This window comes from Entelurus aequoreus, linkage group LG09 (assembly GCF_033978785.1).
Source record: "Entelurus aequoreus isolate RoL-2023_Sb linkage group LG09, RoL_Eaeq_v1.1, whole genome shotgun sequence".
Lineage (NCBI taxonomy): Eukaryota > Metazoa > Chordata > Actinopteri > Syngnathiformes > Syngnathidae > Entelurus > Entelurus aequoreus.
Genome location: NC_084739.1, coordinates 43,036,674 through 43,052,095, shown reverse-complemented (window position 1 = coordinate 43,052,095; position 15,422 = coordinate 43,036,674). Strand labels below are relative to the sequence as shown.

The 15,422-nt window shown below is 36.9% G+C and overlaps 1 protein-coding gene and 1 long non-coding RNA gene across 3 annotated transcripts in view; one reads left to right on the top strand and one right to left on the bottom strand.

Annotated features, from left to right (window-relative positions):
- LOC133657448 (placenta-specific protein 9-like) overlaps window positions 1-4,613 on the top strand; it is a 32,225-nt gene extending 27,612 nt beyond the window's left edge. Inside the window, exons 2-3 of the mRNA XM_062058792.1 lie at window positions 704-789; window positions 1,556-4,613. Coding sequence (XP_061914776.1) covers window positions 704-789; window positions 1,556-1,699 — 230 coding nt within the window. The 3' untranslated portion in view covers window positions 1,700-4,613. The remainder of the gene's footprint in view (window positions 1-703; window positions 790-1,555) is intronic.
- Window positions 435-15,392, bottom strand: LOC133657449 (uncharacterized). 2 transcript variants are annotated; one of them, XR_009827266.1, is made up of 3 exons: window positions 15,350-15,392; window positions 911-1,121; window positions 435-793 (listed from the first exon to the last, which is right to left on the bottom strand). It is a non-coding gene; the product is annotated as an uncharacterized LOC133657449 (long non-coding RNA). The 2 variants fall into 2 exon arrangements; XR_009827267.1 differs by lacking the exon at window positions 15,350-15,392 and adding an exon at window positions 1,538-1,673.
- Between the last annotated feature and the right edge of the window lie 30 nt (window positions 15,393-15,422).

Genomic DNA, 15,422 nt, shown 5'->3' with positions numbered 1-15,422 from the left:
AAGAAGCACAGGATTTAATGCATCAAAGAAAGGAATGTTTTCCATACAAATCCTCATCTCTAAAATAAAGCCTGGAAATTACAAGCAACTTAGCCTCTTACCAGCGCATTACCACAGCCCCATGACATGACATGACAGTGGAGAGTTTTGTTGTTGATACACAAGCCATTTTCCCGGTACTGTAGTTCCTAGTAACTATAGTACTTGGACGTCTAGGGAATTTCTAATTTCTCAGATCATTGTACTATTGTATTTTCAAAGCATTCAATCAAGCACAACTGGACTATTCAGAATGTCTTAGAAGACGTTATGCCTCTCATTCGAGCAGGCTTCATCAGTTCATGCTCATAGGCTAAGATTGGTCAGATATTAGATTGGTCAGATCTAGTCTAATCAGACTAAATCAGACCAATCGAAAACTAACCGAACAGTCCAGTTACAATGGTTTGAATGCTCTATGAGTAGTACCTGGAACTAAAAGGGCCAGGTACCGTGGCCAAGTGTGATTTGCATTTGCACAGCTCTAAGTAGCCATCACATCAGATATGCCTGCCTGAAGGTTTTAGGAACCTAAAAAGTACTACATGTGAAGGTGGGACAAATTTGGTTCCTTCAAGATGGCCAATAACAAAAGTTCTGGAAGTAAATTTCCTGTGGTGGAAAAAGGCTGCAATGATATGTGCATTTTCTGTTGGACTTTCAGATTCTGAGAGAACACCTCGAGCGGCCCCTTCAAGTGCATGTCAGGAACACGCAAGTCTTCACAACCGCCTGGATGTGGTGGAAAAGGTGACTGGGGACAAAACAGTGGAATAAAAAAAGGTTTTGTTACTCTTTGTGTTGTCATGGCTATGATTATTCTCATTCGTGCAGATCATTTTATTCTCAGGGCAATGAATTGATCACCAACCGATTGTTCAGATTGTCATAGAGGGCTTCACAGTCCATGCTCAAGGACTAGATAGGACAGCTCTCGTCTGAGGGGATGGTGTTGGATCCAAAGTATATATCTTCTAAAGTGTAGGCAACCTTCCAACGAAGAATGGTTTCACTTTTTGTTAAGACACAATGGAGTTTGGGTGGATGGACCCTCGTTTTTCAGTTGGTGCTCATGGACACACCTGAAACCAAATGTAGCTGTGTCCTGTTTATTTGTTAGAGGCCAAACTATTGATGACAGGAAAGAAAAGCCTTTTATGCGAGAGATAAGGGGTGTAAGTTGTGTGTTGTCAACTGTATGAGTCAAACTCAGCTCACTATGTCTTGCAAAGCCGCCCTACTTTTTTTTCAAGAGCAAATTGTACCACAGAATCCAGCTTCGACTCTGAAGTCAGTTATTGCTGCCATACATCTAAAGAGCTCCAAACATGCCTCATTTAAAACTCTTATACTTCACACAACCTTCCCTTTACTAACTGCTTTGGGCAACTCTATTATTCATATGAATGAAAATATTGTATTATTCATGACTGATGATTCCATTATTCATAGTACAGCTTATTAATGTATTATTTAGCTGCCAAGCAGACAAACATACCCTCTGTATTTTTTGCAGAAAGTGGAGGACACTGTTGGCAAGTTGGAGGCTGAGCTGGCTGCACTCCTGGAGGACATTGAAGACCCAAAGTGGCGCCCCCTGCTGGACAAAACAGGAAATCCTGTCGACATCCTGGAGGACCCTGCGAGTGTTCAGTCCTAAATCAAACATCCATTAAGGAATTTGACTTTACACAGTTGAAGTTTGCATCAATACAATATATCACTTACTCATTTGTCAGTCCTTCCAGAATTTCACTGACTTATTTGTCATTGTGCTTTAATTCGCGGCAAACTTTTCAAAAATGTGCAATGGATAACAAGAATGATAACAAATTTGTTATCAATGTATTTTTTTGTAACTATAACACCTCCAAAACATATTTAGTTTTTAACAATAAAAACAAAATTTGCTTTATTTTGGCACAATTTTTTGTTTAGTTTGTAAATAAATATTGACCTTTTATTCCTACCTTACACGATGACACTAGAGGGCAGTCAAAAGCACATTCTTCGACTCCATTATTCTATTACAAAGGCTTCTTTTTGTTGTCTATACAATCTCTGTTTATGCTTAGCCGTTAAAAAACTAGTCCATCGTAAACGTTAATATATTTTCCAAGGAAGTTAGGACGTGTTTGTGTTGCCAAATGTCCAATATACTACATTACCCAGAAGGCTTAGCGCGAAAGACGGGAGCTGGATGAGGTTCTGCGCTACGAGTGAGTAAGGTTAGGCATCGGAAGTCCTTGTGAACCGGATCTTACATTCCGTTTCTCCCAGAACCATTCAAACTTTTAAAACGTTGATTCCTATTAGCGTTGCTAATCCTGCCTTCGAGAAGAATTAGCTGCAATAGAGGCAGTAAGCAGCGAATTGAATTTCTAAACACCGTGAGGAGCCACTCCCTCAACTCATTAATTGTCCATTGCTGCAAATAAATTGCAGTTCTTTGGTATTATCATCACTGGAGGACGAGGCTAAACATGTTACGCACAGATAATGAGCAAGCAGGACCAGGCAAGCTAAAAGCCGAGCAAGCCATTGAACTGTGCTTAGTACTTAGTAAACTTTAAAGATGCCATATGTAATAATTTCATGTCAAGTCATCATTAAATGGCCCTAATATTTCAAAAGGCATTAATAAATCATGTTCTTTTTGAATACGCTATCCGGGATATGCTCATTTCAAAATTAGATTTACAGCCTGGAAAATGTTTTATTGTTTTAATTTCGATGTCCCGCCCTCCACCATTTTACCAATTAGAAAGTCAGTGAGTGTGTCACATCCAGGTTGACAGTTACACACCACCATCTTCGTCTGGCTACTGCCACAGGTTACTAAATATGTCAGACCTTAGTAAATCTAAAAGGCCTCGTTACGATTCACAACTTATTCATGACAAAGCCAGGACAAAACAAGGATTTGTATCGGAGATGCCTTTGAAAGATGGAGACGATTGAAGGCGGAGAATAATTTTTAATCTGACGCCAAATTTGCTAATTTCCTCCTTGATAGGTAAGTAAGGCATTTGCGTTTTCTTATTACTTGTAATAAATGGGAATCGACATTTCGTATGTAAACTACATTGTCCAATACGGTCCATGATCTTGTCTAACAAAGCTAGTATGTTTGTGCAACGAATGCTTAGTGTGATGCTCAGCTCCTAGTATAAAGCTTAGTTAGCATGCTAGCCCGGTCAATGACACATCGACATACAGGCTAACGGGGGAAATATATGCCCGTTAGCCTGTATGTCAATGTGTCATCCAACTGACAGGGCAAAATATATTTTTGACAAATAAAACCCATGTGGATATGGGTAGTGTCAGTGCTTATTTCGTTCTCAATATGCTGATACACTGAGGAAATGCTTTCCAACATTAGCACGGCTAATTGCAGTTTCTAGTACTGTATGTGCATCAGGCACATATGGGGTGGTATTTGCTTGGCACGATATAATGCATTACATGTAATGATTTTCTACTTTGTGTATTGACATGGTAGTAGGCTGTATGATTTATGCGTAACGTGTTTTTTGCGTAAAGTTGGTTGGCTCATAGAATTGCACTCTGCAGTGAAAGATGGTGATGTGCGTACATGGAAGAGAATGCAGGGTGTCAGGTTGGATACAATATGGAGTTATGCTGAACGACATGTGGCGGTAATTTTACTGTTGGCCTTGGCTTGCCATCACAGTAGTCCTATGCAATATATAATACATTGTATATTATTATATATAATTATTTTGATGGTGATCCGTGCGGTTAAACTAGACATGTTAGAAGGGTAATGCCGACAATCTGTACAGACTACCGACGAAGATATTGCTACGTAACTTTACAAATAGATTTGACTAATCGACATCAGTAAAATGTGGCATAATTACTTAGTAAACCATCTTGCAAGAAGCATAAACAAGAGAAACCTACGGCGTAGGACTCGTCGATTGCCATTTGAAGTTCCTTGGAGTAGGATTTGGATTTGGCTGCGTATCTGGCAACCTCAGTCATGGAGAGTGGGAGGGCACTACAGAATTTTGACCGTGATTGCAGTACCATTTCTGGCCACATTACTACATATGGCATCTTTAAGAAGTGTAAATGGAACCAAGTTACCACAGAAGTATCAAATCAAACTTTATTTATATAGCACTTTTTGTGCACAGGCAAGTGGCAACAACAAAGTGCTGTATAAAAATGATGTATTATTATACGTAAGTAGTTATTAACATAAAATTAACACATAGATTTATAATAGTCTAGAGAGAGGGTAATACAGCCTGTGGAAACAAATTATGGAATCACCAGACTTGGCTCATTAGTTGTTGAGTTTTGTAGAAAAAAAGCAGGTAACAGACAAGATACAAAACTATAGACATTATTAATGCCAACTTTCTGGCTTGAAATCAAGCAGATAAATTGTGGTAGACAGTAACAGTTTAATTTTTGGATTAGGCAGAGTGAAAAACAGATGGAATCATGAAAAACAAACAAAAACAATTATACTACAACACACCACTAGTACTTTGTTGCACCACCTTTGGCTTTTATAACAGCTTGCAGTCTCTGCCTCAGAGACTGCAAGCTGTTATAACAGGACAAACGACTCTTAGGTGTCATAAAAGATATAGTGGTAGTAGTCTGCTAGTATCAACTTGCTTTTCCACTCTACTGATACTTTAGGTTTTCTGTCTTGACACTTTGATGTTTTTCCTTGGTCTACCAGTATGCTTGCTTTTTACAATATTCACTAAATTTAAACACAGCCGACTTTGAACAATCAACATTTTGGTAACATTACGCGATGATTTACCTTCTTGAAGATGTTTTTCCTTGGTCTACCAGTATGCTTGCTTTTTACAATATTCACTAAATTTAAACACAGCCGACTTTGAACAATCAACATTTTTGTAACATTACGCGATGATTTACCTTCTTGAAGAAGTTTGACAATACTCTATACTTTTTTTCAATTGACATCTCTCATGTTGGAGCCATGATTCAAGTCAATCCGCCTGGTGCAACAGCTTTCCAAGGTGTGAACATTTATTTTGAACATAGTTAATCTGATCCAGGTGTAAGTTTTGTAAATGAACATTTACAGCGTGATTCCATATTTTTTTCATCAAAATTAAGTGATCCCATATATTTGTCTCTCTACTTAATCTACACATGAAACCATTACTGACAACCACAAAGTATTTTCTGTATTTCTTTTAGGGTTTCTTAAGACCAGAAAGTTTCCGTTTTGAAAATACTATAGTTTTGGGTCACGTCTGTAGTCTTTTTTCTTCAAAATTAATCAACTAAATGAACAAGACAGGTGATTCCATATTTTTAACAGGGGTTGTATAACAGCTGTCGTACATGTCTGTTGCTGTTTAGCAACCATTGCTTGGCATTCGCATAAGGGAAGGACGGATCGATCCATAGATAGTGCTGATACATTGATATTTTTATTTTCCCAAAATCTTATTTTGTTAATGTTTACAAACTCAGGGAATAATTCCCTAGACACAAGAGAACTTTGAGGGTAAAAATAAAGTATTTAAATGAGTAGTAGGCAGTGGTTTTGGCTTTTGCTTAGTGAGTGTCTACGGTTAATTTTGTTTTGATCAAACATGGAAGTGTAATAAACAAAAAAATGGATTTGGGTTAAATAGGTGTTAATATCATACTGATAAAAATCACTCACCATAGAACAATTTAAAATTCCAGTTAATGCATGTGATTGGTATTGGATAATTTAAAAAATGGATGATCGGTATCGCAACAGGCAGCATAAAACCCTGATGGAAACAATCCGTCAGGTTCAAAGGATTGACATTTATATACTGGTCAAAAACAGCCATGTGACAATAAAATTTTGAACCTGCCTTTTAAAAGAATTGGAATCCAGAATAGTTAGGAATCGGAATCGTCCAAAACCAAAAGATGCCCAACCCTCCGAGTGAGAGATGTGCCGTAAAAACAAAAAAACAATAAAGAGTTGAGATATTGTTACACCTTGTGGTTCCTGGTTTGTCTACACAAGAAACAAATGTTGCGATTAGATAGTTAACTTGTGCATTTCAGCACTGCTCAGGGACAAATTTCATTGGCGAAAATGACAAAGATTAGCCAAAGTTGCGAGGCCACACCAAATCTGTGAGGATTGGTTGAATTTGTATGAATTTGCTGCGATCGCAACATTGCAAATATCTGGAATGTCTCATTTGTATTCGACTCCTTGAAGAGACAAAAACACCCAAAGGCCACCTTCTGGGAAGGAGTTTTATTTCTTTATGAAAGCAGTAAAGCAGCATGTTTTGAACACACAAGCAGTTCCATTCAGTTTACAATACACCAAACTCCTCATGACAATCCTGTTGCATACATGATGATCACACGGAAGAAAGGAGTTACATCGATTGCATCGTCTACACCTCCATCTTAACAGGACACTGAGTTTTCAAACTCTAATAAACACGTCTACACTTCTGCATACCTTGAAGGCATCGACCGGAATAGGAAACATGCTTTGCTGGTCAAATGCGAGCACAAAGCCTTTTAAAACACTTAAGAGCATCCAAAACATTAACACATAAAATGAAACGCATTAGCAAGCAATGTGCGATCAAGACTAAACCTTCCTTTTAAACAACAGCAAATTAACATTGGAAGCTACAAATCAACAGTCAATATCTGTTTTTAGTTATTATCATCATGCACACATCCACCACCTGCTCATATTGATTTAGATCGGTGTGTGGATCACTTTTAATGAATGTGAGCACTTTTATTCCACTCACCCAGCAAGTGAATAAACCTTGATATAATGTACTTCTTTAAAGCAGCAATATGTAATAGCATAACCCCATGAAACATTATTTAATTTACCCCAACTTTTAATAATTATGATAGAGCCTTTCTAATTGCTCAGATCAACTACACTAGGTGGACCAGCCAGGACACCTCTAACCATGTTGTAACGGTGCAGCTTGGACTTAAGGTTTTGCCTATCATCCATAGTCCTTATTTTGGGACAAGAACATTTGGCTTTTTTTTTTATAAATGTGATTTCTAAATTAGAAAAAATAATAAAAGAGTTCAAGACGGCTAGCAATGTAGCTAATGGGATAGTTATATTCTGCCTATTAATAATCCCCATTATGTGACCTGTAAATTAACAAAGTATTATTGACAATGTTATTAAAACACCAAGGAAGTATTTTTAGTAACACCACACACTGACCACAGAGGTAATCAAGCTACTGCAGCTCTTGATCTACTGAGCTGATGCATCCTCAGAGTTGTTTAAAGTGCTAGAATATAAATCATGCCTTACACTTTTATATTAGAAGGTTGTGGTCATAAGCCGAGAAGTTGGTCAACTTTGACATTCAACTTAAATCTGAAGACATCGCTAGCAAGACCTAAACGATGCTTGTTTGCTTCGAGCATTTTTTTTAACCTGAGGAGTGAGGATTTTGTTGAATTTATCATCCAAACGAGGGACACAAGTCTTGTGCTGAAAGATATAAACATTCCATCAGTTGGTATCCTAGTGAGAGTGGATATAGTACAGTAAGTGATTGTTTTATAATGTTCATAGTTTGTATTTCTTGTTTAGCACTTAGCACTACTGCTGCATGATGTGTTGTGTTTCACTAAAGCTGGATTTGCTTATCACGCAGCTTCTAAAACTTGTAGCCTATCCTCCTTTTTATATTCAGGCTCAAAAATACAATGTTCTAGATCATCCATTTGTCCCAAAGTAGTAGTCATTGGTTCTCATGAAGACTGCCATGATTAGTGGTAGTTATTGATGGAACTAGTGAACGTTGTGATGCGCTCTGTGAAATCAATGCCGGCAAAAAAATATGCTTAAACTGAGCAAAATACGTAAATATTACATGTTATCATGAATGTGCATGTTACTACATTACATATAAACATACATACAGCATGTACAGTATATACAACGTTAATGGATGTTTTTTTTAGAGCGCTTTATAGGCGGAATAGATCAAATCCCCATTACCTACATTGTTAGCTGACTCTTGCTAGCAGTTTCATTCATTAGAATACATTTGCAAGAAAAAGACATATGTGTTTTTGTCTCACATAAGGATTGTGGATAGGCAACATATAAAAAAAAAAAGTGCAATTCCCCTTTCAACCTAAGTAATCAGTCAATGTTTATACCAAAATATGATACCTTAATGCATTTATATTTTCCTCCTTAAGCAAACAAACTGGAACATTAGAAGTATCGGGCCATTACTGGAACGCCAGACGGTAATTCATTTCATACAACAATATCATGCCGTTTATATAACACATTTTTTCGCACCCGTGTACAGTAAAACGTTCAAAAAGAGTCCCGCAGGCCAATTGCACTCATATTAGAAATGAGTCAACAATGGTGAGCAGTGAGGTACGCTGTCGTCGTTAGCTTGTGCATGCACCAATCAAACTCCAGGCTTTGGCATCAACAAGCTTATACGGGAAATGCACATGCAAACATGATTGACAAAAATAAAATGAAACAGTTTTGCAAGATGCTACTATTTAGGTATTTGTTTGGACACTAACATATGTTAAACAGTTCAACATTCTGAGTAACATTTAAATAAATAAATAAATAAATACAGTCGTCCCTCGCTTCTAATGCTGCGGCTTCACATCGCAGATTTAAAAAAACTTTTTTTTTTTAAAGCATATTCTACATGTTTCTGGCCTAGCTTATACGTATTTGATCTTATATGCATCAGAGTGCAGTTTTGTCTTACTTTTTATTGGTATTATGTTGTGGTGATGGATAAATATTCTCCACGCAGGACTTCCGTTTCCAGGTTAAAGGTGAACACTACCAAACAACAACACAGAAATCCTTAGACTTAGGCAAACTTTATTGATCCACAAGGAAAATTGTTCGAAATCCTGATGTTGGTGCTATTTTCAACACAACAATCTCAAGTTGACCAATTTTTGGCAGAACAACTTTTTGATGGACTTCATCATAACTCCTGCCTCATCAATAACAAATCTACAAATTGGTGAGACTTTAACGTGAGTGACGCTGAACAACAACTGGACATAGCATCGGATTTAGCGCAGGCTAATAACAATTATAAACTATCAACTGCTGTCCGGCCAAAGAGGAGATGAACTCTTTCGATGCACTTCATCTTTGACATCAATAACACAGTTTTGACTTGAGCGATAACAGATACGCACTGAATGTTAACATCAAAGCTAAATATTGTAGCTGCGAGTGTCAAGTTGACCAAGTTTTTTCAGAACAACACAAGCCGGTGGTTTCAGCACATGGAAGCCCAGTTTTAATAACTACCCTATTTTCCGGACTATAGACCGCACTGACATATAAGCCCCACCCACTAAATTTTAGAACAAAAACATAGTTTTCCACATATTAGCTGCACTTCACTATAAGCCGCAAGTATATACATTGTGAAATTAGATATTTACACAGAAAGATTTTATAAATGTTTATTTACACACCTTAATTGTTTCCAAACGGGGTCTGTAACACGGCAGTAAAACGGCTTATCAAAAAAACAGAAACCATCGTCATGGACACACTAACTGCGGAAGCTAGCTCTCCAATCAGCTAAACAGACTCAATAAATCCACTATGACATATTGGTGGAATTTGTTAAACTGAAAACATACAAAAATAATGCCATTGTAAGTAAATACTACTACTAACACAGACACTTGCAAACATGTTAGCATATTAGCTAATGCCACTAGCTTGATTGTAGTATGATAGCATGCACAAATATGCATGAAAACACTACGATCACTCACACAAGACGGTTTAGTGAGTATGAATAGTTTTAGTTAAATTGTAAAACATATAAACGTTGCTTGGAGCGATGAATGAAGAAACCATACAAATAGAAACGCTATTGACAACTAGTAGACAGAACATCACTTATACTTCCGATTTAAGGCACAAAACAGAAGTAAATACTGTACCACCTCACAGCACCTGCAGTGAGCAAACGTGTCCAAAAGATGGCGCCATAGTACAAACAATAACACACCTTTCAAACTATGTGTTGGTGTTAGCATTATGTAAGTTTGTTGTATACAAAACATTATTGCCGTTAGCAAATATATATCCAGTGATGGGCAAGCTACTTGGAAAATGTAGTAAGCTAAGCTCCAAGTTACCCAGAGATTTGAAGCAAGCTACACTACAAGCTACACGTTTAAAAGTAGCTTGCTACATTAAAGTGACATTTAACAGCATTTATATCTATGGGCCCACATGTATATTATCAATGTTAATGTAACTGAGAATGTACAAATGGACCCAATAAGGGTCCATTACTATTAACTATCTTGTCATTTAGCTGGAAACACCCTACATCTACCTCTAGAGGTCCCTGTACCCCACTGTATGTAGTTAGTTTGCCTTTTCTTTTGCCCACGCCTCTAATGTTGTCCATTTTGTCTACCTACAGTAAAATACAGCATCTATCTATATCTTGACAAAAAAAAAAATCAACGACTTGTGTGTTGTTTGAGAGCAGTTGGTAATGGTTATGTGCAGTAAAACTTTTCATGAACTCAACTCACCTTAATGTGTGTTCCTAAAATTGTGTTGGACGCCTTACATGAAGAGAGCAGTTAGGATTTTGGTTTACAGAGTAAACAACTAAAAACTAAGGTTTCGGGCATTGTTTTCTCTAAACGCATAGATGTATCTAAATATGGCCAAAGACACACATTATTGTGGGTTTCCTGCACGTCATCTTCATCACTTAAGGAACAATCTACCGGTAATCTGCGGGAGGAAATTCCTCTGCCATATTCAAGTGTATTTATTTTTTTTGATTGGTCAGTTTGAAGTGTCCCTCTGTCTCTGACTCCCTCGTCCTCATGTGACATGACATAGGTGTGTGACTTTTATAATTTTGCTTACAAGTTTTGATGACCCGCCTTATCTTGCCTCTTATTGGCCAGTCCGTAATGTTTCTCCCTAACCTTAACCAATTGTGGCTCATCATACGAACACCAATAGATCATCATGGCTTTTCTTCGTATGTATTGTTCTCATTCATCCAGGTCACTCTATTTCCTCTATATATATTTTTTGGCCTGGATTCGCAGTCCATTTTCTCTCTTTGTAGCTTGTAGCTATGATGTAAGCTCCCTCACTGCAGGGGTCCAAAAGTAGCTAAGCTAGAGGAAAAGCTACTGGTTAAAAAAGTAGCTAAGCTATCGCCAAGCTCCTGGAAAATGTAATTAAGCTATGTAGCTTTGCTACATGTAGCTTGTTACTGCCATCACTGTATATATCCATATATTAGTAAAGCCCAGGGTTCAAAGCTTGGGAAAATAGTAACGGCTTACAGTCCGGAAAATATGGTAATTACCCAGGGTGTGACAAAGTATTCCTGTGGACGTGTTGTAGTGTCTGGGTGACGGCTAATACACTTGGAGTGAAGTGACAGAACACACTCATGACTACTACATTTGGTTCAACAGAATATGGGTGTTCTTTCATGTTTTAAGGCTTTTCGTAATGTAAAAAAAAACCAACGTATTTTAAATTTTTTATGCTTTCACTATAAAACTGTTTTATTTATTAATAATATTCTAACCTTGCAGACATTTTTTTATCCAAGTCATGTTCAGTACCAAATAACCATGATAAATAAACGAGGGACGACTGTATGTTGAAGAAGAAAGGTGCCTAGCTTAGCCTAGCTTAGCTTAGCAATAGCTGCCTTGCTCCCCTACACATTTAAGAATCCATGTTTGTCAGGTCTGCTCTTAGGTTATTTTTTTTGTTAAATAAACTGTTCCAATTGTGGGTAACACACTTTTTTTTTTTAAACAACAATATAAACGTAAAAGAAGAATGGTAAGTAGGTTAGCATAAGTTGCCTCCATCATAGCTCCCTTACCAGTTTAAGACTCCATGTTCCTCATGGCCCTTGCTAGCTAGGAGCTGCTCCGCGCTTTTATTTCTCGAATGCGTGACGTGACGCACATGTACTGAATTGCTTTGGCACACTTGTAACACTGCCAGAAAATACTACAGCGGCCCTAAAGGGTAAAAAAGGTCTGACAGTACTTTACTAGAAAGCCATATTACATGCCAGCTTTCAGAGGACCGTTACAATCCACAGTTAAAAAGTAATAAACAATGACTTGCTGTAATGTCCTAACTCATGTTTTAACTGCCTTTAGATGACTTACTAAAAAAAATGGGATTACATTTCCTAACATTCTTGTGTTTAAATTGTGCTAACGCCTTACAGGCCGGAGGATTCGCTCAGCTGTTTTGAACCTCGTTAACTCCCCTCCGTCACCCAAGGTTTTTTACAAATTGGCAATTTGATCGTATCTGGAATATGCTATACAGAGAAGAAAAATATACATTCACTTAGAAATGGTTATGCAAATGGTAGAAAAGCTTTGGCATATTTTGCCTACAAGTTGTGCCTGCACACTTGGAGCGAAGAGCAGAACGAAGCGACACGAAGGATTGACTTCACATGCCTCTCTCTCTCGTAGTTTTTTTTTTGAAAAGTTTAACGTCCAGTTCCACATAAAACTGTGGTAAAGTTACCTACAATGAATGCTATTTACATAGTCTTAATATTATAATGGTTATTAAGGTGGACCTTTGCTACATGTTCCCATGTGGTTAAACTGAAACTAATGGTGCCACCTTAAATGTCTACTGCAATACTGGACTAATGCATTTTCAATGACCAACCCAGGAATGAACTCCACACAAAGGTGATCTCCTACCAGAGCACTCGTAGACTAAAATTACGTTAAATAATTTTGATATTTATTACCAAGAGTAGCTCACCTTAAGTCAGAGCATACAGCGGGTGGACCATTCCATTAAAACAGTGCCATTTGTGTCAGCAGAAAATAAAATGCATAAATACACAATAAAATAAGTGTAACAAGTTTATTTGTTTTTTTATATTAAGCAAAGCATCCTGTACATTGATTTAATGGGTCTGAATTAAAATGTAAACATCCTTAAAAGCTGGAAAAATAGCATTTGATGCCTTTCACGTTTTCTTAAAATTTGACTTTATCATGAAATATAATAATTAAAATCCTTCAAAGATGTTACAATTGTATATTTGTAAAAATATAAAAAATGTATTAAAAAATTCTCACTTTATTATTCACTCTTTCACACATGACCTCCTCTGAAAACTTAAATATTTTCCAAGTCACATGGTCCACGGGACGTTGCCTCATTCAAAACCTCCTGCAGGATATTAGAAGGCCAAAAGTGCAACTCTCCCAGTCGTCTTACCTAAATTATGTGTTTGATGTTTGTTTGTTTTTTAAATATAATTTTGTGTACAATAACTATACAGTGGAACCTCGATTTATGAACCCCTCATTATACGAACTTTTCGAATTCAAACCGCAGACCGAATAAAGATATGCTTTGTTGCACGAACCTTGTCTCAGAGTACAAACGTTCACCCATTGTGTGCCCTGCAGAGCTGCCATTCAAAATGGCTTTGTGTGCTCATTCAGTCAGAAAAAATAGGGCCGTTATTAGCTACTGTGCTACTTTGTGTGCTTTTTGGTGTTTGTCTAGTTTTGATAGCTCAATATGAATCTAAAGAATGCAATGGGCAAGCAATGTGTGGTTTGAAACATTCAGGAAGTATCCGCGACGTTGTCACCACTGCCGCGCACACCTAGAAGATTAATGGACGTGGATTAATCGTTGTAGCGACCTGGCCGTTAAAGTTAAGGAGTTTACTGTTCGAAATGTGAGTGCACCACTGCAAAAAAGGACAGTTCAGCTAGTTGTTGTTGTTTTGGCTTTTTTAATAAATAGAAACATAAACAACCCCCTTGTTATTTTTGTTTGGTACACAGTATTATATAGAGCTTGATATTGTGTTGAACCCATTATTCATGTTTACATTGTTTTTTATGGAGAAATTTGCTTCAATATACAAACCTGTCTATTTACAAACCCTGTTCAAGAATCGAGGTTCCAGTGTATTAGCCTTGAAGCCATGTAGCTGTATTTCATGTATTTGATAATTCTATGCTTTAAAACTCCAGTTACCTTGACAAAAAACAACCACATTTTATTTCAAACATGTGCACTGGAAAAAAGAAAAAATGACTTGATTTTAGGGAAAAATATTAAAAACTAGTGAAACTAATGAGCTCCATGGACAGATAATTGTACTTTGTAACACATCTTAATTAAGATTTGTATATCCAGAAATTAGCCAGACTTTCAAGTTACAAATAAGTATTTTTTTCTGAAAACAATGATTTAATTTGCAATTCTTAAATTAGGCATCCTCGAGATGTTGTTGAATCTTTAAACACGCTTTTCTATGTGGGGAAAACAAAATATCTTATTTATTTTAACTTATTTATAGGTATTTTCTCAATTTCAAATTTTTTAAACTAATTATCGAAAAAAATATGATTATTCATGCTAAAATTAAGATTAGTCAATGACTAAAAATAAGTAAGGTAAATAACTCTTAAAACTAGGGACATTTCTAGAAATACAATTTTTAAACCTTGGCAAGTGGCAAATAATTTGCAGGTTTTATTTATAAAGTATATTTAATATTTTGGTCACTGAATAATTACACACAGTTTGAACAGTAACACTGTGTTTGAATATGGTAAAATGAAACACTACTTAAATAATGAATTAAATATTTAGCGTACCACTAGCAACACTGGTACCACAGTTTGAGAATCACTGTATTAGAGGATTTAAAAAGTTGAAAGAAGTTTATTTGAGAGCAAATGGCACTAGTTCAATGGAATTTCCTAAGTATGAAATACTGCATATTTATGATGGTACAAACACAGTTAAGGTAAAACGTTCATCAATGCACTACTTTATTTCATAAACTATAGTGGGCTAATCGTTGGAATATTGGTGTTACTATGGTTTGCAGGTGTTGCATTAGAGCACACAAAGACACACAATTGCTGAATTGTGACACACGTGAAGTAAGAGAGGCTGAGAGGAGGAGTGAAGTAGAGACAGGCAAAATTGTAAAAATGCCTGTGTGCGCTGAATTATTCAGTTATCCCAGCATGATTTTGAAGTGGAAGAGATAGGATGCTTTCCCCGCTAAAACCACCAAATATCATGAACAGCTATTGTTCAGGATGCCATCAACTTCTGTGGAGTGGTCCACTTAACCTCCTAGTGGGTGATACTTTGTTTGTCATGCGAGGTGAAGCGTTGCATAGAAATAAGAGCGTAATGAAGAGCAGACAAGGAGGTGGAGAATCCACTTCATTTTTGCCTTACCGGGAATGGTGCTACTGAAAAAATCATAATAATTGGGTCCTGCAGTGCGGCAGCTGCCCCCCGCGCCCCTCCA